General features: G+C 34.6%; 2 protein-coding genes across 2 annotated transcripts in view; one reads left to right on the forward strand and one right to left on the reverse strand.

Moving 5' to 3' along the window:
• The window catches only part of LOC149895671 (putative fatty acyl-CoA reductase CG5065), a 29,496-nt gene extending 22,425 nt beyond the window's left edge, over window positions 1-7,071 (reverse strand). Inside the window, exon 1 of the mRNA XM_090118495.1 lies at window positions 6,965-7,071. The gene's annotated coding sequence lies outside the window, so the exon portion shown is untranslated. The remainder of the gene's footprint in view (window positions 1-6,964) is intronic.
• A 9,323-nt stretch (window positions 7,072-16,394) lies between these two features.
• On the forward strand, window positions 16,395-24,389 carry LOC149895672 (putative pseudouridine-5'-phosphatase). The gene is made up of 6 exons (XM_090118496.1): window positions 16,395-16,469; window positions 18,556-18,691; window positions 21,371-21,501; window positions 22,804-22,902; window positions 23,632-23,691; window positions 23,937-24,389. Exons 1-6 carry the CDS (start codon window positions 16,410-16,412, stop codon window positions 24,084-24,086), a joined length of 636 nt encoding a protein of 211 aa, XP_089974622.1. The 5' UTR covers window positions 16,395-16,409; the 3' UTR covers window positions 24,087-24,389.
• Window positions 24,390-26,580: the final 2,191 nt, after the last annotated feature.

Raw genomic sequence — 26,580 nt, forward strand, 5'->3', positions numbered from 1 at the left:
ACAAACAAAGGAAAACCTAGACTCATCCCTATTTTCTTCCCAATCTTCGTCATTAGAACTTTTAAATTAAAGATTTCTTCTTCTGATTCTGTTTCACTCTCAGACTTCTTATATCTTCTTTTCTTCAATATTTGCCTCTTGTATGTTCCTTTCAATTTGGAGGAATTTGGCGTAATCGAATGCTAGTTTTGTCTTGCAAAGGCGTTAACTTTTGTTCACCTAACAGGTAATACCGTAAAGTGGTTCTGTCTATCCCATACGTGATTGCAATTTAACGAATAGATTTGCCACTCTTTATTTCTCTGACTGCGCTTTCCATCTCAGACTTAGTAAACGGTTTCCTGCGACGACTACCTTCCTTAGGCTTATTCTGAAATGGCATTTTCTTTCTGAAACAAAACAAAAGCTAACTTAATTGTACCTATACAAACTGCAAAGGGAGAGTTGAACCACTGTTTAAGTCTCCCGACTGCAGAATGGTTCAACTCTCCCGTACCCGACAGAAGGCCATATCTTGATTTTTTCCAACAAATCCACTATCAACTGGAGAACAACACTGAACATACGACAAAATATGATAATCTAGTAATGCAATAACGTAGGTGTTTGATACATACCGTCATAAATGCGTGCATAGCAATTAAAACAACAAATCCAAAAAAATTCACTCCGCGACGATGAAACCACTTTTTCGGAACTCACGTTCGAACGCGTCTGTTATCACTCAAAATTTTGAGTTGCTTGTGATTGGCGGGTTACGCGCGTTCATTTGTTTGCCACTTGGCGTAATTTGGCACCTAATTTAAAAAGTTATTGAAAGTGGTTCAACTCTCCCACCTGGGCAAGTCTCCCGGTTTCCCCCTAGGTACTAAAGTTTCCATAAAATATTTTAACCAAGTAAATAAATAAGTAGTTAGTACCAGTTTTGGCCTTTGGGCAAAAACATTACTTCAGAACAACAGATAAAGGAAAAAATCACGGAAACCGGCATGTAGTTTTTACTTAGCGTCAATCAAATACCGTATGTAAGACCCATATAACACACTACACAACAAAAAATAACACATTTATGATTCGTAAAAACACAAAAAAGCAATACATTTTTGAATATTACCAAGTTATAACGCAATCGTTTCCTTGCGATGATAATACATTATGGTAATTGGCTTATTAAATTACTTTTTTCAACGATTACACTAATAATTATGAATATATTCGTCATTATTTATTTTTTTTTTTCCTTCTTGGCAGCTCACTATTTTAATTGACATTCACTTATACATTCACCCAAGAAGCTTATATCTAATACACTATATTACACGTGTAGATATAAGCTTCTTGCATTCACCTTAAACCTTAAATGTGTCAAAAAAATCGCGGGAAAAGAAAAAAGTTCTTTTTTTTTCTTCAATTCATTTAAAGTGCCAGGTCGTAATGATAGTGCGGTTTTTTGTATTATGAATAATACTTTTACTATTTAATAGTTTGGGAAATATCCTAAAATAACGAAGTCGTGTAGACCACAGGTGTGTACTATCATAACAAAAATACTTATAATTGGACCGATTAATATAGAGTAAAAAAATACTAAATGCTTTATATCTGTATATTTATAAAATACTAGCGGTCCGCCCCGGCTTCGCCCGTGGTACATATTTACGTTTTCTCTACATAAGAACCATCCTCATTCCTCGTACTTCAAGGAATATAGTAAAAAAAGAATTATCGAAATCGGTCCACCCGTTCACACGTGATACCGTGACAACTGACAACGCGAAACGGGTTTCATTTTTAGGGTTCCGTAGCCAAAATGGCAAAAACGGAACCCTTATAGTTTCGTCATGTCCGTCTGTCCGTCTGTCCGTCTGTCACAGCCGATTTACTCGGAAACTATAAGTACTACAGTGATGAAATTTGATGGGAATATGTGTTGTATGAACCGCTACAAAAATATGACACTAAATAGTAAAAAAAAGAATTGGGGGTGGGGCCCCCCATACATGTAACTGAGGGATGAAATTTTTTTTTTCGATGTACATACCCGTGTGGGGTATCAATGGAAAGGTCTTTTAAAATGATATAAAGTTTTCTAAAAAACATTTTTCTTAAAGTGAACGGTTTTTGAGATATCAGCTCTCAAAGTCGTAAAAAGTATGTCCCCCCCCCTCTATTTTTATAACTACGGGGTATAAAATTCTAAAAAAAATAGAGGTGATGCATGCTAATTAACTCTTTCAACGATTTTTGGTTTGATCAAAGTATCTCTTATAGTTTTTGAGATAGGTTGATTTAACTGTAATTTATTATATTTGCTGCTACGGAACCCTTTGTGCGCGAGCCCGACTCGCACTTGGCCGGTTTTTTATATTATTGACTGCAGAACTAACTATGTGAAATCATTTCGCAGTCAAAGTCAAATTATTCAGTGGAATTAAATTCAAAGCTATTATTATAATTAGCGAAATAATTAACATTACAATTAAGTGTCGAAATGACAATAGTTGTCTAATTTTATGCAACTTTCAAGGTAATTGCTGCATTTTTAGGGTTCTGTAACGAAACCTATCCTATCCTACTTCTTCTTCTTCTTCTTCTTCTTTCTCAGCCCGGTTAACCCAAAGTTGAGTAGGTATAGGCCTCTTCATGGGCACGCCATTCTTTTCTGTTCTTCGCCACCCGCATCCATTTTCTTCCCAATAGGCCTTCACTATATCGTCAGCCCACCTAGCAGGCTGACGTCCAACATTATTATAAGGTATTTCTTCTATGGGTCTGTACAATTTATTGTCTGTTACCTGAAATAAATATAATAAAAAAAAAAAAATTTCTTCTCCCGGTCCAAGGACGCCATTCCAAGATTCTGTTGGTCCACCTATACTACTTAAATAAGTAGGTATAATATTATAAATGCGAAAGTTTGTGAGGATGGATGTGTATAATATGTGTGTTTGTTACTCTTTCACGCAAATACTACTGAGCCGATTAACAGGTTAACATTGATAAATTTTATTAAATACTTATGTCACAGTATTACCATCCTACAGTATGGCGACGAATGTACTTGTGCAGAGAAACGGAGGGGAACTGGCGGGGGGTCGGGCGACGCGGGCCGCTTAATGCAATCACGCTGAGTTTGCATTAACTATCGCGAAAGGACGACGCAGTCGTATTTTTTGTGTAATAATTTTATTATACAAAGGTACTTACATATTCTATTATGACGCGCAAAAACTGTTCCGTTTACGGATGTAAATCTACATTGAAATCCCAGAAGGAAACAATATTTCAGAAAGATTGTATTAATTGTATCTGTTGAATTAAAATCAAAGCTATGTATATGTTGTCCTCATTATTTTCTAATCAGATTGTACATCCCAATGCGAATGCATTACTTAGTTAAATGGTATAATATACAATTAAGAACATCCAAAAATAAAGTGTCCACGTAAATAATATTTAGCAGTGCAATATCTGTAATTATATATTTATGAACAAATAATTACATCAGATTTAATAATCGCAATTATTTTGAATGTACATATGAATAAATGATTTCATCATAATATTAATAATCAAAATTGTTTTATTTCCCATTTGTTGCAACCCTAGCGTATTTTCGTGTGGCAGCGTAAGTACCTACGCTGGCGGCGGCATCGCGCGACATCAAAGGCGATTCCTTACTGTAGGAAATAATATTGTAATACTGTGCTTATGTTATACTAGCTGTGACCCGCGGTTTACCCACATTGCTCAGCTTCTATTGGTCTTTCTCAGCTTCTATTATTTCTATTGGCCTGATAATATAATAGCCAAACAGCATTCCTCGATAAATGGGCTATTTAAACACACAGAATTTTTCAAATTGGACCAGTAGTTCCTGAGATTATAACCATCCATTTTTGACCCCTGGTTAACTGGACTTAATTTGTTGCAAATGACCTCTAGTATAACCCCTTTGAAGGATCATGTCGAATTTCCAGTCACCCTGTATAATGGGCTCTCTTCACAATGGGCAGTGTTGGGCGAGTAGAGCAATCAGTAATCTCGAATCACGATAGTGTAGACGTAGAGGGCATGTCTGTGCTCGGCAGTCATAGTAGAATGCAGATGTTTATTTATTGCAAAATAAATCATTTCATTTCATTTCATTGATTTTAAAGCAGTTTTACTAGATAGAGTGATTCAAGAGGAAGGTTTTAGTAGCGTTTAGCTACTATTATGTATTCTGTGGTTTTAGTATGTTTTTGACGTGACAACGTCTTATAATTCGATAGCGCCGGCTGCACGCACAAAAAAACATGACTCATGCGGCGTTACCTCGCTCTGAGGCGTTCCATGTAAGGCTTGAAGTGCAAGCGAGAGCGCGGAACGAGCGACAAAGAAGCACAATCGGACGTTGTCACGTTCAACCACACGTTCAACTATCGTCAGTAAACCGACTTTACAGACAACCAATTTTTTTATCAGGTCGGATTAATAAGTAAAGCCTAGAAAAAAAGGGCCAAGCACACGTTTTAGAAGTGAAACTTCTTTGGCAAGATTCAAAGATTACTTACTCAATAACGCATATTGCCATGATGCGACTAAAATTTTACTCTCAAGACGCCTCTAGATTCTAGAAGTTTCACTAATTCAAGAAATTAAAATCTAGAAGAAATCGGTTTTCAGAAATCGGCTTTAATTTCCCCAAATATTTAACTCTATTATTTTGAAACTTTTTCAATAAAGATTTTTCTATTTCTATTTCTATTTCTATCGGTAAAAAATAAAAATTGTCAACAATAATTACATATTCAATGTTTAGTTAATTAACAATGATTATAAATCAATTATCTATTGACGCATTTTAGGAATTTTAAAATATTACATTGCCATGACCTTTGTTCATGAATAGGCGTTAAGTAATTTAAATCAAAACTATTATTTGTACACCAAAATATAGAGACTGAATAAGTTTTATTTTATATTTATCGCTAAAGCAGCGATCTCTATCTATACTAATATTATAAAGCTGAAGAGTTTGTTTGTTTGAACGCGCTAATCTCGGGAACTACTGGTCCGATTTGAAAAATTATTTCGGTGTTAGATAGCTCATTTATCGAGGAAGGCTATAGGCTATATATCATTACGCTACGACCAACAGGAGTGGAGCCACGGGGGTGAAACCGCGCGGAGCAGCTAGTATTTTATAAAAAAAAACTAGCTGCTCTGCGCGGTTTCACCCCCGTGGCTCCAAAAAAACAACTTCGTCTGTTCTCAAATGAATTATATTTCATATTTTTTTAATTATTCATGGATGCTCGCTTCCTTCTAATGCGTAATCAAAAATTTTCCATTCCAACCAGTTTATGTCTATATCTTATGGATAACCCACAATCCTAACTTTTTTTTGTCATTTATTTTTTACGACAAATAATGGCTAATTTTCGAAGCGATTTTAACCAATACAGCATGAATCCTTAACCAATTAAATACCTTGAATACATTGTTCATTTAATATAGATCTATATGGCTCTTTACACCGTATGATTTAGGTGAATATTTTCGAAGATATTACAGTTTAAAAAATTGCGGGACGTAGCGTTTGCGGCGGCCGGCCGCGCTATGTTTTTACTTTTTATATACGACGTTCACAGTTTTTCTGTAGGTATTTAGTATCAGCATTGCACCTGTGATTACACCCGTGCGAAGCCGGGGCGGGTCGCTAGTTTGAAATAAAATAAAATAAATAAATATTTCAGGACAATTTTCACACACGGCACGATATCCCATACTAAGCTTTCGCTTGTGGTATGGAAACCAGATGGCTGATAAACATACATATATAAAATTTAAATAAATACTTATATAAATAATTAACACCCAGACACAGAGCAAACGTCTATGTTCATCACACAAATATTTGCCCGGGACCTCTGGCTTTGAAGGCAGGGCCACTACCAACTAAGCCAACGAATAACGAGTGGATGAAAATGATTTATATACATTTTGTGACGAATTATAGTAATAGTCCGGGATCCATCGCCCATTTTTGCAAGTGATTACTATCAAGCTAATTTTTCGTGAGTAGCTTTATTTTGATGAGATGCCCAATAATTTCATGTACGAAACTCTCGATTGTGGTAGCTTACAAAGGTAACAAGGATAAAAATTTTTGATTTGACGGTTCTCAAATATTTATTACACAATTTGTAGGACAATATGTCTGTTGAATTATATAAGTATTAAATAAGTGAAAATAAAAAAAATCAGCTGGTTAGTAATCATTTATGATGACTTCGTTATCGATACACATTGGAAAGGGGGACTCTTTGATCAAACCATAGATTTTGTAGGACAAATATTTTTTCGAATAATTTAGATAATTATCTTGAGATTGAACAAAAAAACAATCAGTTAGTAATTAATATTTGAGAACCATCAAATCAAAACATTTTATCCTTGTTTCCTCTGGTAGCTACCACAATCGAGAGTTTCGTACATGAAATTATTGGGCATCTCATCAAAATAAAGCTACTCACGAAAAATTAGCTTGATAGTAATCACTTGCAAAAATGGGCGATGGATCCTGAACTATAAATAATAGATAATATTATATTCTATTATGTTTTTGTTATAATAGTAACACCTACACTTTTATTTTGCATCAATCTATACTTACATTAAAAACATATAAGTACCTATTATTTATTTAATTTCGCTTTTAATAGCAATACATCCTTTCTCACAAATAATTTCGTGGCCTTATATTTGAAATAGGTTGAAATCTATAGAGGAGTGCACAATAATTCTAATATTGTGCATAAAAAAACGCACACACACTTCCAATTATTTGAATCACACACATACACAAATAAATAAAAATACACTGTTGTGGTAAGTCGAATTTCGTCTGAACTAGCACCGGTACCAGTAAATGAATCCACATGGTTTTCGAACTTAATAAAAATATAATATAAATTACCTGCTAAACACAATCACGTCCGTTAACCACAAACTACAGAACTACTATATTTTTTTTGATACAAAACCTCGTTAGATAATTGTAATATGTTTTATCTAGCGTTACCACCAGTATGTACGTACTGTATATAAGAAATGAGTGTTCCGCGTATAACCCTGCTCTTATATGGAAATCATTGTTTTTTGTATCTAAAATATATTTAAATAAATTATCTATTTTCGTGCTGATTTACGAATTCATGACACCCCTAATTTACTTTTCTAATAATACATATTAGAAAAGTAAATTATACATAGTTACATATGTTATACTTACTTTGAAGTTTTTAATTATATATCTGAATTATTGTTAGGAAAAAAACTTGCTTTCCGCCCGCGGCATCGCCCGCTTTGTCTAAAACCTAATAAATTATATAACCTTGCTCTTGAAACACATTATTTAATAAAAAACCGGATCAAAATCTGTCGCGTAGTTTTAAAGATTTAAGCATACAAAGGGACATAGGGACAGAGTAAGCGACTTTGTTGTATACTATGTAGTGATGACTGATGATGTTGTGTGATACGCAATCTGATAAAATATTTTCCTATAGACCATTCTAATTAATAGATATGACTAGCTGGAATTGGTGGCTTCACTCGTAAGGTAAGTATAAAACCACGTCTTGTAATTACAATTATTAATTAGTCTAAAAATATGTATAATAAAAGGTTTTTTGCCCAAAAAGGAGCCTAGGGCATATAATTGGCTCTAATTTATTTGTCTACCTAAAAAAATTTCTGAGATTAACGTGTTCAAGCAAACAAACAAAATTTTCAACTTTATCTATACTAATATTACTTACTAGCAATGCCCTGCGGTTTCACCCGCATAGATAGCGATATCGTTACAGTGAAAAGTCGGTCGGACTATAGGTTTAATTTTTAATCACATGAAAATCACCTTTACCCCGTCCCGCACTACGGCCTTTTTTTTTGTTTTAGTGGGGAAATCTTTCATAGATATGTTATGGTTATGTCGGATTCCTACCGACCAAAACCCCACTGTGATCCGTCAAGACGCATATTGGTAGAATTCCTCCGTGACCCCCGCACTACGGCCTGCTCGAACAGTATACCTACTATTTTCTGTAGATTGACACTTTTAAAAATTCGTTATATCTTTTGAATGGAATATCCAATTCTTTTCATTTAAAAAGTATTTTGCTGGTATTGAAACAGTCTATAAAATAATAAAAAGCGGCCAAGTGCGAGTCGGGCTCGCGCACAAAGGGTTCCGTAGCAGCAAATATAATAAATTACAGTTAAATCAACCTATCTCAAAAACTATAAGAGATACTTTGATCAAACCAAAAATCGTTGAAAGAGTTAATTAGCATGCATCACCTCTATTTTTTTTAGAATTTTATACCCCGTAGTTATAAAAATAGAGGGGGGGGGACATACTTTTTACGACTTTGAGAGCTGATATCTCAAAAACCGTTCACTTTAAGAAAAATGTTTTTTAGAAAACTTTATATCATTTTAAAAGACCTTTCCATTGATACCCCACACGGGTATGTACATCGAAAAAAAAAATTTCATCCCTCAGTTACATGTATGGGGGGCCCCACCCCCAATTCTTTTTTTTACTATTTAGTGTCATATTTTTGTAGCGGTTCATACAACACATATTCCCATCAAATTTCATCACTGTAGTACTTATAGTTTCCGAGTAAATCGGCTGTGACAGACGGACAGACGGACAGACGGACAGACGGACATGACGAAACTATAAGGGTTCCGTTTTTGCCATTTTGGCTACGGAACCCTAAAAACATCATTTAATGGGATAAGGATTAATATATGTGTATGGATAACATGGTTTGATTACTGTCGGCACTTCTATTTACTTTGAAAACGTAAAAAAGTTGTTGTAGTAACATAACTACTGAAGATGGACATATGGTATCGCGGACTTTCTTGTAGATATTGATCCATTCTATAATACCGTAGAACATTTTTTTGTTCTATCTTCAATAGATTCCGCAGCGCACGCGACGACAGAAGTTTTATTGAGGATTTTTTTACACCTTGGGTTACATTATTGCATTTTTGGTAAGGATCTCTAATTTTTTTGAAAATGCAATATAGCCTATGTTGCTCAGTAAAGATGCAGCTTTCTAATGGTGAAAGAATTTTTGAAATCGGTCCAGTAGTTTATGCGTGAAAATCATACATACATACATACTTACATACATACTTACAAACTTTTCCTCTTTATAATATTAGTATAGATAAAGAGGAAAGGTTTGTATGTATGTGTGTATGTATGGATTTCACCCATAAACTACTGGACCGATTTTGATGAAATTTGGCACAGATAATCTTTAGACCCTGAGAAAGAACATAGGCTACTTTTTATTGCGAAATATGTACCACGGGCGAAGCCGGGGCGGACCGCTAGTAAATTATAATATTTGTAATTTGTATGGATATCCTGGCCTTTTAGTTTACTAGGTAATACAATACTTACCTGATATCCATCTATGCTATCCTAATAGGTATATTATTTTTTCAATATCAACTATTATTAGTAAATAGGATAAGATAAGATTACATTCATAGTTTAAAAGATAACAATATACCTACCTATTAAAAGATAAATTAAAAGTTTTGCCTGTGTGCAAAAACAAGATTACCAATAAAAACAACAATTAGAAGATAATATATATAATAAATGGATACATATTATATCGATTGATAGATACATTTCTTTTATTTTAAAATTTATATAAAATACTTATCTATACTATAGGTACTTAATATTATAAAGCTGAAGAGTTTGTTTGAACGCGCTAATCTCAGGAACTACTGCCCCCCTAGTCAAGTGGCTTTCTGTTAGCGTAGCGTTCAATAGAGACTACGAATGTATGAGATTGACGAAAGCTGTAGATACGTTTATCTACAGCTTACGTCAATCTCATACATTCGTAGTCTATTCTATTGAACGCTACGCTAACAGAAAACCACTTGACTAGGGGGGCTGGTCCGAATTGAAAAATTATTTCAGTGTTAGGGTGCTTAAATTCCACCAATAATGTGCGAGGATGCGTGTTCGTAAATAACCAATAGTATCGCTTCAAACCCTAAACTCTTCAAACTAAATGAAGCGATGATTGGTTTTACAAACATATTCCTCTCTACAAATCCTCGCACATTATTTATGGTTAAGCACCCTTAAATTTCGGTGTTAGATAGCCCATTTATCCAGCCCCCCTAGACAAGTGGCTTTCTATTAGCGTAAAGTTCAATAGAATAAATTATGAATGTATGAGATTGACGTTTGATTACGACGACGACGATTGATTACGTCAATCTCATGACATTCATAATCTATTCTATTGAACTTTACGCTAATAGAAAGCCACTTGTCTATGGGGGCAGGCTACTATAGGCCGGTCACGGAAGAATTCTACCAATACCCGTGGCCCTCTCGTTGATGCGGCTTGACGGAACACAGTGGGGTTTTGGTCGGTAGGAATCCGACATAACCCACGGCCCCTCCCCCGGAGGCCGTGGGTATCTATGATATGGGTAGGATTTCCCCACTATTGAACTTTACGCTAATAGAAAGCCACTTTTCTAGGGGGGCAGATTAATTTAAATAAATATTTCAGGACAATTTTCAATTTCAATTTATAATCGACAAACAGACCTCGACACAAAAGACTAATTTAGAATATTTAAATAAGTGGATATGCTAAAATCTTTTTTCACGAATGACAATTTAAAATTTTCAAGATCGGCGAACGGCTTTTCGCGGATTTTATTATATAACTAGCGATCCGCCCCGGCTTCGCCCGTGGTACATAATATTTACGTTTTCTCTACATAAGAACCATCCTCGTACTTCAAGGAATATAATAAAAAAAGAATTATCGAAATCGGTTCAGCCGTTCTCGAGTTATGCGCTTACCAACACATTTTGCGATTCATTTTTATATATAAGATTATGTTCTTTTTTTTTGGTATATAACCCAGATTTTACACTAAAATAGAAAACTAAGACTATAATATGTATTATAAAACACTAGCCGCTCTTGATATTAATTCAAAAGAAAAAAAAACATGTTTCTTTAAATTGCAGTTGAACTTTGGCCATAATTCATAATTTTTTTCTCATAAAAAACCAAATTATACAATTTATTTTGATTTTTATGCCTTTTTGGAACCATCCAAGGTTGCTTTAGGAAATAATACACATATTTTTTTTAAAATTGAATTTGTGAATACCTATGTCGTGGCCATATCGTAGATTTGCTCATTTTATGAAATGATCGAGCATTTCATGAAATGGTTGAATGTCTATTGGCCACATCATGATGTGGTTTGAGCAGATCAATGATAAGAAATCGTTTCTCGATATGGCCAACTGAACGCGCGGTTTTTTCATGAAATAATCAAAATTATTTGATCATATCGTAAAATACATAGTTACATTAATTATTGGTAGAGGCGCTGCAAGCGCTGTGTTTATGTGATAAGACGGAGGCCGCTGGCGAAAATTTAATTATTCGCAGTTAAAAAATAATTCGTTTAATTACAATATGAAGAAAGTTTTTAGCAAAAGCAAGCAAAAGTTTTTAGCAAAGCAAAGAATTTACGACGAAGAGGTTTGTGTACTATGGAAAATGCGGATGCCTTATATTGAAGAAAAAATGCGTTTAAAATCCTATACATAAATATACATATTTATATATCCTACTATATTATAATAATTGTTTCTTTTTTAAAAAGCGATTCGCTTCTGGCACTCGCCGGCCGCTGCCGCGGCACGCTCGCTTTGCTCGATCGGCTCGTACATTGTTTATTAAAGTCTAACTTAACCTAACTGTTTTCTATTGCAAAAATCATTCGCTTCTGGCATTCGCCGGCCGCTGCCGCGGCACTAACTTAAATGACAATAAACAAGTTCTTAAAATATTCAGAATTTTTCAATGTTTTATGGACTTTCTATATTTTATACGATCTGGCCAAATGTGGATGACCAAATCGTGAAACGTTTACGATTTAACGATCTGATCAAACTGTGTTGGCCATTTCATGAAATGCGACCATTTCGTGAAATGATCAATCATTTCATGAAATAAGCAAATCTACGATATGGCCACGACAAATACACCATCAAATAAACGGAACGAAAATTATTAAAATAACGTTCGGAAATCCGAAAATAAGTACCTAAACATTTAAGAAGCATCGGCTTGATGTAATTACATATAGAATTTTAGTATACAGGGTGTACCAAAAAGTAGTGATGAACGGAAGCTGAGAGGTAGAGGACCTAGAGGGCTATCCGAATCACCCCCATGTATGTAATGCGATTTTTCGTATTTTCGGAGTTATGACGTTTTTTTTCAATTTTTCACATATCGCCGAGTACGGTGATATTTTCACTCATGCTGACGTCAATGATTGCGGAAGATGTTTGATTTTTTTTTTGTGTGCTAAGCTGAAAGATAGGCCAATTCAGTATGGTATCATTTACTATTGTTAGATCTTTAAATGGAATAAAAAAAAGAATTAAATGGCAAGAAAGATAAAATTACCCAGTATGTTCACCACTTCAAGGGCCCGTAAAAAAATAAAATCACATAAAAAGTTTTCCGTTTGACTTTTAAAAACTTGCTCTATCTATCAGATAGCTACCCTGAAAATTGCATTTTATTATTCAGAAGGCTTCAATCGAAAAATTTTAATCTAAATGTGGTAAGTGCAAAAATTGAATTAACATGATGATCATTAAAACCAATGAATAGGTGTTTATTTACCAAAAAAATTTAAAATAACCCCGCTGTTGCTCAATGCAAGTGCGACATCACCGTAAAAAGTTGTCTTTTAAATGTCTGAATGCCCTTTTATCATTTTTAATGGTTTCTTCTGCTACTATGAATTTCCGGGTTATTTCGTCCAAATTGTGGCATTCTCTCAAGTAGCCGAGGTCTTTTTAGTTTTCCCATTGAAACAAATCAATGGGGTTTAGGTCGAGGGACCGTAGAGGCCAGGCTTTAAGGCAGGCGTCACCGGCGCATGCGCAGGCTGCAACGACCAATCCATCTTTCAGGGTTTCTTTGCCCTTTAGCCTGGCCTGCACGGTCTCCGGACATAAACCCTATTGATTTTTTTCCGTGGGGATACTACAAACACGAGAGACTGCCACAATTTGGACGAAATAACCCGGAAATTCATAGTAGCAGAAGAAACCATTAAAAATGATAAAAGGGCATTCAGACATTTAAAAGACAACTTTTTACGGTGATGTCGCACTTGCATTGAGCAACAGCGGGGTTATTTTAAAAAATTCTGGTAAATAAACACCTATTCATTGGTTTTAATGATCATCACGTTAATTCAATTTTTGCACTTACCACATTTAGATTAAAATTTTTCTATTGAAGCCTTCTGAATAATAAAATGAAATTTTCAGGGTAGCTATCTGATAGAGAGAGCAAGTTTTTAAAAGTCAAACGGAAAACTTTTATAATGTGATTTTATTTTTTTACGGGCCCTTGAAGTGGTGAACATACTGGGTAATTTTATCTTTCTTGCCATTTAATTCTTTTTTTTATTCCATTCAAAGATCTAACGATAGTAAATGTTACCATACTGAATTGGCCTATCTTTCAGCTTAGCACACAAAAAAAATCAATCATCTTCCGCAATCATTGACGTCAGCATGAGTGAAAATATCATCGTACTCGGCGATAGGTGAAAAATTGAAAAAAAACGTCATAACTCCGAAAATACGAAAAATCGCATAACATACATGGGGGTGATTCGGATAGCCCTCTAGGTCCTCTACCTCTCAGCTTCCGTTCATCACTACTTTTTGGTACACCCTGTATATGTAAATTCATTTTGTTTATGATGATGATAATATTAATTTTGTTGCATTTGGTTCCGCCTATAAAAATGGGCCAATTAAAAAGGTGTCTTAGAAATTTAAAATTTTCATATAAGTAGGTAGTTAGGTACGCTTAAAAACCTATTCCATATTTTTATTTATTAGGTTAATTTTGGGTTAATTGATCCATACTAATATTATAAATTCGAAAGTAACTCTGTCTGTCTGTCTGTTACTCAATCACGCCTAAACTACTGAACCAATTTGCATGAAATTTGGTATGGAGATATTTTGATACCCGAGAAAGGACATAGGCTACCTTTTATTGCGAAATATGTACCACGGGCGAAGCCGGGGCGGACCTCTAGTAATTAATAATTATATGAAGTTGTGTATTATAAATTATAATTATCTATAGATAATGAAGAGATAATGCATAAATGTTAATATACAGCCTGTTTTAATTCAACGAAACGAAGGTCTTATAATGAAAATAATTGAAACGTGAAATTTTGGATACAGTATCTTTAATAAATATTAATAAAAAAAGTTAGAGCAGTGGTGGCTCAGTGGTGAGACCTCGGACTTCGAATCGATAAGCCCGGGGTTCGAGACCGGGCGAGCGCGCAGGAAATAAATTGATTTTTCAATTTATCTGCGCATGTTGTAACATCACCACTGCTCGAACGGTGAAGGAAAACATCGTGAGGAAACCGACATGTCGAAGAATCAAGAGTTCGACGATATGTGTCATCCGCCAACCCGCACTTGGCCAGCGTGGTGGATTATGGCCTGTACCCTCATAGGAGGCCCGTGTCTCATCAGTGGGAACATATATGGGCTGATGATGATGATGATGAATAAAAAAAAGTAAAAACCTTACATAATTTAATTCCATATTTTTGTCACTAGATGGCGTTGAATTAAATGATAATAAATAATAATAGCTTATTTTATATTTATTATATTGTTGCAAAAATGTTGAAAATCTATTTTTAGTTCACTGTACTACATACATCTATGTATAATTGCACAATTAACTTAATAAGGAAGATATTCAGTATTATCTTTCTTCTTATCTTATCTTATCTTATCTTATAATATATAAAATTCTCGTGTCACAATGTTAGTCTGCATACTCCTCCGAAACGGGTGGACCGATTCTCATGAAATTTTCTGTGCATATCGGGTAAGTCTGAGAATCGGCAAACATCTATTTTTCATATGTACCACGGGCGAAGCCGGGGCGGACCGCTAGTCTTATATATAAAATTCTCGTGTCACAATGTTAGTCTGCATACTCCTCCGAAACTGGTGGACCGATTCTCATGAAATTTTCTGTGCATATCGGGTAAGTCTGAGAATCGGCCAACATCTATTTTTCATATGTACTACGGGCGAAGCCGGGGCGGACCGCTAGTCTTATATATAAAATTCTCGTGTCACAATGTTAGTCTGCATACTCCTCCGAAACTGGTGGACCGATTCTCATGAAATTTTCTGTGCATATCGGGTAAGTCTGAGAATCGGCCAACATCTATTTATCATATGTACCACGGGCGAAGCTGGGGAGGACCGCTAGTCTATATATAAAAACCTCTTTAATTTAACTTTATTTAAAACTAGATTTCTTCTTATGTCATTAAAATCACAAAATATATTTCCCACAATGTAACGTCAATCATTATCAGAAATAATAATTTAAAAATCTTAATAATAAATAAAAACAGTTAAAATGAATAAAATAATACGTGTCCAAAAATTTATAATCTACATACATCTGTTGAAAAATATAATAAATCGAAAGATGTGAACTTATTTCGAAGGAAGTTTTTAAAAGTCACCCATTGCCTGTTCGATATGGATGGTACAGTATTGAGTAAGGGCGTATTCAGAAAGAAAGCTTGAAACTTATAAGCGCTTATCGGCGCTTGTCATGTTCATATATTTTCCTGCGCGGGTTGACAGCACTGACAGGAAAATATATGAACATGACAAGCGCCGATAAGCGCTTATAAGTTTCAAGCTTTCTTTCTGAATACGCCCTAAGAATTTATTTTAATTATTTTTTACTTTATTTATGACTAGCTGTACCCCGCGGTTTTACCCGCAGTGCTGCCGCTGTTGGTCTTAGCGTGATGATATAATATAGCCTATAAGCCTTCCTCGATAAATGGAGTATCCAAGAAGCTTATATCTAATACACTGGAGATTTCAGTATGAACATTAACTTGTAACATGAAAATATGACGTTGAATGACGCCTGTATGTTTTTTTATCCCTTTTACACCTAGGTAGTTAGTTAGGTGTGAAAGGGATAAAAAAACAGTGTATTTATCTCCAGTGTATTAGATATAAGCTTCTTGGGAGTATCTAACACCGAAATAATTTTTGAAATTGGACCAGTAGTTCCTGATATTAGCGCGTTCAAACGAACGAACGGACGAAGTCGGTTGACAAATACAAGTCAACCTATATTCATAAAGAATTTAAGATTGATTGACTATAAATGATTAAAATTATTATAATAATTATAGATTCCGAAGTAATTTACCATAAAATGATCAAGAAAATATGCGACAAATATAACAAGAAATATACAAAAGATTTACAAGTGAAGGTAATGAGAAATTAATTCATTGTAATATAATTAAAAGCCCCGGCTCCGCTTAGGTACGCTTTACGAATGAAAATTCTTTCAAAATCAGTTCATTAGTTGCAGAGATACGCACGCGTTTTCCGGGATAAAAACTATCATGTGTTAATCCAAATTTCCCTTTATGTGTGTGTCAAATTTAATGATAATCGGTTCAGCAGTTTTTGCGGTACGTGACGTGTAACAAACATCCTTACCTACATACATACCCCTGAACTTTCGTATTTATAATATTAAATATTAACTAGCTTTCCGCCCGCGGCTTCACCCGCGTTTTCAAAGAAAAACCCGCATAGATCCCGTTCCAGTGGGATTTCCGGGACAAAACATATCATATGTGTTAATCCAAGTTACCCTCTATATAAATGTACCTACTAAATTTCATTGTAATCGGTTCAGCAGTATTTGCGTGAAAGAGTAACAAACATACATACATAGGTACATCCATCCTCACAAACTTTCGCATTTATAATATTAGTAGGATAGGACTATGTAAATCATTACATAATATCTATACTAATAATATTAGAGGAAAGTCACCAAATATGGAATAGTATCCTAATATGGAATTCCTTCTTTTCTCTAATACTATAAGTATGAATCGCAACATTCGACCATCTTCTGTTTCATTTGGTGTACTAATTATCGTACTAACACCATCGAGTTAGTTGCGTGAACGGTTTCCGTGTGGTAGGGGTGTTTTGTTTTGTTGCCATGCAGAAATTTTTTAAGGTAAGTAATAAATGAGTATTTACCGGCTATTATGTTTGTTTACATAAGTGTTATACTATTTAGTATATCGGTATTATGTTTATTTCACCATCTTGTGATCTTTTGTCTTTAAAATATTGTGAATTGAAAAAATATTTAGAAGAGTTTGAACGAGTATAAAAATCCAAATATGGACAATCGTCGGTGTCTAATTATGGAATACTATAAACTTGCTATTATTTTTTTAAAAACTGTATGTAATGTTTGTTTTTAGAATGTCCGGTTCACAATCAACCTAACGAAAAATCTGGGATGAAGAAAAAACGGCACAATCTATAAAATTCGTCCGAGAAAAGAAAATGGGGTATTTGAAAGCGGCACAGGATCTCCAAGTCCCTAGGACAACTTTATTTCATCATTATATTTCTATTTATTCTTTCAAGAGAAACAAACAATCGAAGAAAAATAAGGATGATAGTGAAGAAGAAAGACTCTGAGGACTAGACGCTATCCAGTTTGATGAAGGTAGTGGAACATGATGAGTTGATAGACCAAGTGCCTTCTGACTCTGCAGATGCAGAATGTAACATACATGCATCAGCAGAGGATCAGGAGGTTCTGTTCAAGACTTTTTTCCATGGATTAAAGTGGAGAAAGTTGAATTAAATGCTTGATGTATGGGCTCTGAACACATTATGATGTGCTGGTCCAGATGGATCTGGATTTGTGACTTTTGCAAGTAATTACGTAACTTCTTCCATTTATCACAATATGTTACATTCATTTAATTGATCTCAAAGATATTCATTACATTTTTGTTATTGTTATGTTGATTTATGCTTATATTCCATATATGGGTACCTATTCCATATTTGGTTACTCATTTGGGATTTTGTTTTTTGTGTAAAATTTTAATTTGATTACTGATATATTTCGTTAAATGCTATTAATTATTACTTATAGATGTATGACTGACCAGTAAAAACAATAAACTGATTTAATTTATGCAAAGTTTTATTTTTATATCCCAAAAACAAAATGGTATTCCATATTTGGTTACTTTCCTCTATAAAGAGGAAAGGTTTGTATGTATGTAGTTATGTATGGTTTTCACGCATAAACTACTGGACCGATTTTGATGAAATTTGGCACATATAATCTTTAGACCCTGAGAAAGAACATAGGCTACCTTTTATTGCGAAATATGACCCACGGGCGAAGCCGGGGCGGACCGCTAGTATTTATATATATAGAAGGTTAGCAAAGGTTAACAAAGGAAACTAAAGGAATAAATAAAACTACAAAATGAGTTTCATCATTTATTGTCCATCATTTCCAGCTATACGGAGAGACGGACAAACAAATATGTGTGACTGTGGTCAAAGAACTTAAGCTGCCGATATCAGCTGACGAATTTGGCAATCAGTTGAACAACATGGCGCAGAAAATGTTGCCCAGTGCGCCATTGCTGCAAGGTAAATGTATTATTTACTTAAAAAAAGGGTATGTGCCGAGCACACGTGTCAGAAGTGAAACTTCTTTGGCAAGATTCAAAGATACCATAATCGTTCGACGTTTTCGTTGCCTAAAGCCATGGACCAATATAATCTCATATTGGACCATGCTAAAACTTAACAAATTGAAACTTCTCAATCGCTCTATCTATTTAAAAAAGGGCGTGTGTGCCCAGCACACGTGTCAGAAGTGAAATCTCTTTGGCAAGATTATTTCTTTCAAAAAAATTTACACTCAACGCGCCTAAAGAAGTTTCACTTCACTAAGCATACATAGGGACATACTTTGTTTTATACTATGTAATGATATAATAAATACTAGCGTTATGCCCGCGGCTTCGCTCGCTTTGTCTAAAACCTAATCAATAATATACTAAAACCGCATCAAAATCCGTTGCATAGTTTTAAAGATTTTAGCATAAGGGACATAGGGACAGAGAAAGCGACTTTGTTTTTGGGTTGTTGAGGAAGTGATTATGAGGAAGAGGAGGAGGAAGAGGAATTTTCACACAAAAATTTAGAGGATGCGGATGAGGAAGAGGATATTTTTTTGAGGAAGAGGATGCGGATGAGGAAGCGGAAGAGGAAGCGGATGAGGATGAGGATGATAGGAAATTATAGTCAAAATTAAAAAACAAAAACTTTTAAAATTAAAAATTAAAACAAAAGCCATTCTCCTGTCTCTACATATTGATGTTTAAGGTTAGGGGAGGTTAGCTCGCCCGATCGCGAATTTACAAAGCCTGTAAGTACTTATACTATTTGAGTCACGAGCAGAGGCGGCTCGTGACAAAATTTTATGGGTGTTCACTTGAAATAAAACACTGAAAATACATGGTGTAAAGCAGTACAGTTATCAAAAAAATTACTTATAAAGGAAATACATACGTCTTTCTTTTTGGTGTGCAAAAATATCTATAACTTAAAGCGACAAGACATTCGTAAATGTCTGTTGTTGCTTTCATCACAACCACATAACCACGGTGTTTTCACATAATATTGTTCGGATTTAAACACACGCGTATATGTTTTCGTTTATGTCGTACATTTTTGCGTAAGGTCAAGTTCAGGCCGTGGCAGTCCCTTAGCTTTCAATTCAAGCCAAATTTGTAACGTTTTAACACACTTTTTAATGAACGCCACAGTATAATTGTTCATTTTCACACTCACAAGTAATACTGATAACTACAGACTATTTCAACACGTATCTTATGATTTTAATTTGAAAATTCCCGAATTTGCATTCGCGCGCGTGCATTGAAGTTGACTCGAGAGTCGAGTATTTGTTTATAATATAGAGATTAGAGAGTGGCAACGTCGCAATCGCTGTCCTGTGTACGGGCGCCCAGGCGCGGCGGTAAAAACGAACCGGCAACGTTTGCGGGAGCGGCGCTCCGAATTTTGCTATTTTTCCATAGAAAATCTTCTGTTTCACGCGCAGGGCACTGGAAAACCCCTCTCTTTCACTCCTATTGGATTTCGTATTAGGAAATGTACTAAATATTTTTTCATTGGAGCGCAATCGTGAGCGCTCCGCTTCGCGCGTTACTGTATAATACAGTATTATACAGGTGTATGGAATGATGGAATGATATGGATATATTCATTGGTATTGACAGTAGTTTTTTACGATTACGATTGATTTTAAATAGTAATAATTAACATTAATAATGAAATTAAGGAGTAAGATTTTATTATAATTATTTATGGGAGTTCACTACACCAGCGCTCCTTAGGGCGAGCCGCCTCTGGTCACGAGCCGGACTCAGATGAGCTTTTGTTTATGCATATTACTCGAAAAAACCCACACAAAAAACCTAATCTATATCAGTGCCATAAGCGACATTAGGCGATTTCAACAAAAAAAAAAAACTAACTGGTAGATATTATTATGTAAGCTTAAAAAACTTGTTTGTTTTTTAATTTAAAATGACTTTTGACAAACATTATTTGGTAAAATATGTTTCTTCTGAGTATGAGAGAAAATGTTATATTATGTTTAGAGATAAGTCTTAGGCGCAGATATAAATATGGCGGTAAGACTCTACCCTTGTTCGTTAGTAGACTCCGACTCGTAACTCAAATACATATAGTTTAAATAGGCTTTGTAAATTCGCCGCCCGATCGGATCAGCATCCTCATAAATTTCCTCTAAATTTTGAGGAAGCGATAGCGGAAGAGGATTTTTTTATTTTCATTTTTGAGGATGCGGTAACGGTAGAGGAACCCAAAATATTGCGGAACTTCCGCATTATGAGGAAGCGGAAGAGGAATCCTCAACAACCCTAGTTTAAATAAATCCAAATAATATTTTCCGCATTAATTTTTTAAATAAAATAAATTTGGCTTATAATCCTACTTAATTAAAGACCATAAAGATAATAATATTATCCTTTATATGATTACATAAGTAATAATAAAACAATATTGTTATATATAATGGAATTCATTATTAATTCAACGGGTGTCTCGATTATTGTTGTTTATAAAACAAAGTTTGTTTTATACTATGTAGTGAAGTTATTATTGTCATTTTACTCATTAGGTAAAGGGCCTTCGCTATCAGTATAAAGTTTTTTTATATCTGCAATAGTTACGGAATAATCGCCTGTGCACACTTAACGATTACACCCTGTATAGGTGCTGAAAGACTCCTAGCCCATCTACATGATCACAAAATACCGATGGCCTTGGCGACCAACTCGACGGAACAAGCGGTGAGGTTACACGCTACAGCAAGACCCAAACTGTTTGGTTTATTCCATCATAAGGTTTGTTTTTAATATAGTAAATGATTTAAATTCGTAGTAACATGTATATTATACACTAGCTGCGCTTCGCGGTTTCACCCGCGTGGCACCGCTCATGTTGGTCTTAGCGTGATGATATATAGCCTATTGCCTTCCTCGATAAAGCTATCTAACACCGAAAGAATTTTTCAAATCGGACCAGTAGTTCCTGAGATTAGCGCGACAAACAATCAAACTCTTCAGCTTTATAATAACCTAACATGCGTATTTAAATATATGATAGTAATATTATTGCTTAAATTTTTAATGAATAGAAAAAATTCGTTCGCAATGTCTTCCGGAGTGACGCCTGACCATTTCTGTGCGCCTGACCAACTCGGCCACTCTTGATCCCGCCAGAGCAATCGAATTTATTCTACTCTTGTATATTGTGTGTATTTTTGAAATACAGTATATGCCATAATTAAAAAAATGTACCTTTTTAATAGACAGTAAATGCTAAAAAATTAAAATATTTTGGTTTGATAAAGGATTCGCTTGTAGCAGCTGCAGTGTCTTTTACATACCTACCTAGTTAGTTACCTAATTTATTTTCCGTACTTATTTGGAACTAGCAGTCCGCCCCGGCTTCGCCCGTGGTACATATTTACGTTTTCTCTACGTAAAAACCATCCTCGTACTTCAAGGAATATAATAAAAAAAGAATTATCGAAATCGGTTCAGCCGTTCTCGAGTTATGCGCTTACCAACACATTTTGCGATTCATTTTTATATATAAGAAAGAAGACTAGCGGTCCGCCCCGGCTTCGCCCGTGGTACATGTTTACGTTTTCTCTACATAAGAACCATCCTCGTACTTCAAGGAATATAATAAAAAAAGAATTATCGAAATCGGTTCAGCCGTTCTCGAGTTATGCGCTTACCAACACATTTTGCGATTCATTTTTATATATAAAAAGATAAAAGTTTTTGCGATAAATAGATTGAAGACTATGAATGAAGGAATATGTCGCAGGTTTTTCAATATTCATATAATTAGGTATTTGATAAAAATCTGGATTATGATGATATTGAGTTTAAAACGTGTCATCTTCCGGCTTTTCATCAAAAACCTAGTTACTTTAATGATAAATCTGAGACAAATATACCTACATTGTAAATGAAATATCTTGTAATTGTTAACGAGCTAAATGTATTTAATAATTTAAATAAATTTTGTCAGTGACATAATAAGTAAAATCTACAAAAACTACCCTTGTTTTACATTTTCATACATATTTTGCTTTATTTATGTATTTTACTCTTTTCTTTTCTTCCCTCAAGGTGAGCGTAACAGACCCACAAATAGTCCGGGGTAAACCACACCCGGATATCTATTTAGTCGCTGCAAATCGGTTCCCGGATAAGCCGAAACCTAAACAGGTGATAACTGATAAGTAATCAAGTCTTTTAGAAGTTAAAATAATTGTTCTCTTTATAATAAACTAGCTTTCCGCCCGCGGCTTCGCCCGCTTTGTCTTAAACATAATAAATTATATACTAAAACCTTCCTCTTGAATCACTCTATCTATTAAAAAAAACCGCATCAAAATCCGTTGCGTAGTTTTAAAGATTTAAGCATACATAGGGACATAGGGACAGAGAAAGCCACTTTGTTTTATACTATGTACTATGTAGTGATAGTGAAGTGGCTACACTCGCGTGGTTACCATGTAAAAACAGCCAAACTATAATCTCTTTAATATATTATTGATTTATTTTGAAGTGAAATTTATTTAGGCGCGTTGAGAGTAAAATTTCAAGGTCGCGTCATGGCAATACCATCACGTCATGGAGTAACGCGACGATTTTGGTACCTTTGAATCTTGCCAAAGAAGTTTCACTTCTGACACGTGTGCTCGGCACACACGAAACATATTTTTATTCATATGAAAAATCTTAATATAAATCTCGTGTCACAATGTTTGTCCTCAATGGACTAATAAACCACTTTACCGATTATAATAAAATTCGCACACCATGTGCAGTTCAATCCAACTTGAGAGATAGGATAGTTTAAACATGTAGGTACCACGGGCGAAGCCGGGGCGGACCACTAGTAAAATATAAATATGTATGTATTATCATAAATTATCATATTATTTCCAACAGTGTCTCGTATTCGAAGATTCAGCCATAGGTGTTTTAGCCGCGAAGGAAGCTGGGATGCAGGTTTGATTTTAAAACCTTTTTTTTAGTAGACATTAATTATAATTTTTTCTAGATTTCATCGACCTTCAGAATCAAAACTACTTATTGAATATGCTTTAAAAATTTCCTTTAAAAAAATCGATATGGGAAAGGGCCTATCTAGTTACTTACGTATTATCCCTTTTAAAATAGATATTTTATAGGATATCGCTCTTCAGCTAATTACCTAATAAATAACATACTAATGAAAAATGTTTATATTTCAGGTAGTAATGATACCGGACGCTCGTCTCGACCGCGAGCAAACCCGCCAGGCGACACTAGTTGTAAAATCTTTATTAGACTTTAAGCCAGAAATGTTTGGTCTTCCACCCTTCGATGAAACTCCAACACGATCTAGTTATCTTGAAAAATAATTAAAATTAAGTTATGATATTGTTATCACGACTTCGCTTCGCTTCGTAGCTTCGCTTCGCTTCTAACTTCGCTTCGCTTCGAACTTCGCTTCGCTTCGAACTTCGCTTCGTTTTCGGAATAGAGGGGTTTAAAGATATGTTAATGACATTAATATAGCAATCCCTAGTTTTAGAATATAATAGTTAAAAAAGAAAACTCTAAATAAATAATTTTTAAACATGTTGTATCATATCTTTGGAATTTTATTTATTTATTTATGTTTGTTTGCATTGGTGTATGTTTGGGAATAAACGTTATTTAATCATGTTTAGAATTTTATTTTAAACCCTTAAGAAGTAATCTGTAATTAAGTCTGTCAAGTGAAACCTGTCTCGACAGCTCCTCTACCCGCTGTGTCAATTTATCCAAGTCTGAAGGTTCAGAATGAGTTGGAGCAGAAGATGTGAAAACCTGTTTCGGGCTAATGACATCTGCTACCTTGTCAGCTAACTGCCAATTTATCCAGAGCAAGTTCCTGTTGCGATGCTAGAATAGCTTGTACCTGTTGAGGTAAGCGGCGCATCCATAATTGGCGCACAATGCCCTCATCTCATCATCACCCAGACGACGCGGTTGGCGCAGTGGTAAAGTAACTGCCTACTGAGCCGACGGTCCCGGGTTCGATCCCCGGTTAGGGCAAATATTTGTGTGATGAACTCAATTATTTGTTCTTGGGTCTGGGTGTTATTATCTATATATGTATTTATTAAATATTATATTTATCGTCGCCTAGTACCTACAACACAAGCCTTAATTGAGCTTACTGTGGGACTAGGTCGATTTGTGTAATAATGTCCTATAATATTTATTTATTTATTTTATTTTATTATCTGTGAGCGCAGTTCCGGCTAAGGAACGCAGATGTCGGAGGAATTGGGAGGGACGACGGTCACCCAGCTCCTCATCTGATATGAGCTGCCTCACTCGCTCTTCTTCTGACATGGATAGTCTTCTGATAAGTTCTCTTTTTACACGCTTTATATTAGCTTCACCTGTATGTTTGTAACCGACTTCTTTGGGCGCGATTTTGACCCACTTTAAACGGCCAGATTTCTTTCAAACTTTGTAGATTTATTGATGACCGATGACAATACACTAATTTGATAAAATTTTCTATTTTTTAGTTCGGTTTTCTATAAAAAGCGTGTTTTTTTAGTTTTTTTAAACTATTATTATTAATATTTCATACCGTTGGCCAACTGGCCAGCCTGGTAATTATGTCCTCCACTTCTTGGGCATACCTTTGGTCGAGGTGACCTACAAGGTAACTATATCTTGTGCTATCCGTCACTATACCAGCTACTTCAAATTGTGTTTCCACTGTAGCGAACCAGACCGCAGGCTTATGAGGCCAAAATGGTGGTATTTTAGCGGAAACTTTATAAATTTGAGACGTTTGAGTTCCCTGAGCAAGTTGTAACTGCAAAGCAGCATTATCAGTTTTAAGCTGCTCAATTTGAGCTTTCTCATCCGCCATGGTAACAGCCAGATAGACAGAGTGAAATTAGGAAATACTTAAAAATTGAAACCGTTGAATGAATGAATGAATGAATGAATGAATGAATGAATGAAAAATACTTTATTGCACACTTAATACAGGATTATAAACTAAGAACCATACAAGTAACAACATGTACAGAGGGCGGTCTTATCGCTGTAAGCGATTTCTGCCAGACAACCCGAAAATTTAGAAGGATTACATATTTTATGGTGGTGGTGCATTACAAACTTAAAATTTTGATTTGAACTAAAAGAAAATGAATGAGGGATGGGTGTAAATATAATCAATTATTTGTAAATATCAAAATACTACCTTAATGTAGTGCTTGTATAAAAACCTAAACAATATTAAAAACTAACATTCATATGCACAAACATCAAATAAAATTGAAAATAAGTTTTTCTATATTTCTAAATTAGCTGCAACAACTTGTGTATAAAATTTTACAATAAACAGTTAAAACATTACACATGCCACATAAGAACAATACAACAACACATATACTCATAGAATTTTTAAAACAAATAATGCACACAATATAATGTAAGTTTTAAAATTATAATAACAAGAAATTATGAAATAATAACAGTTAGTATACAAGCATGTTAACTCTAAATTTAACACAGGTAAGTCTTAACATATTATTATGAAACAAATATTTAACAATGTTCATTTGTTAACACATAAGATTTAAGAAAGAATATGCAATTAGTATCAAACAATGTTAGTTTATTGCACAACTAATTATTCTAAATGTTATAGGTATATGCAATTAATAGTCAATAATGGCAGTTAGATGTAAAATTTAAATTGTTATTTTAAAGTAAGAAGTATAGTAAGTATAATAGAATTAAAAGTCCAAACCCATAAGCTTCATGTATTAGTATGATATAAGTTGTCTCTCACTCATGCTAAGCACCACACAATAACACAACACAACACAACTTGAGACG

Source organism: Colias eurytheme, chromosome 30 (assembly GCF_061535395.1).
Source record: "Colias eurytheme isolate Ceu_HAF_F1 chromosome 30, ilColEury1 Martin Lab GWU primary, whole genome shotgun sequence".
Classification (NCBI taxonomy): Eukaryota; Metazoa; Arthropoda; class Insecta; order Lepidoptera; family Pieridae; genus Colias; species Colias eurytheme.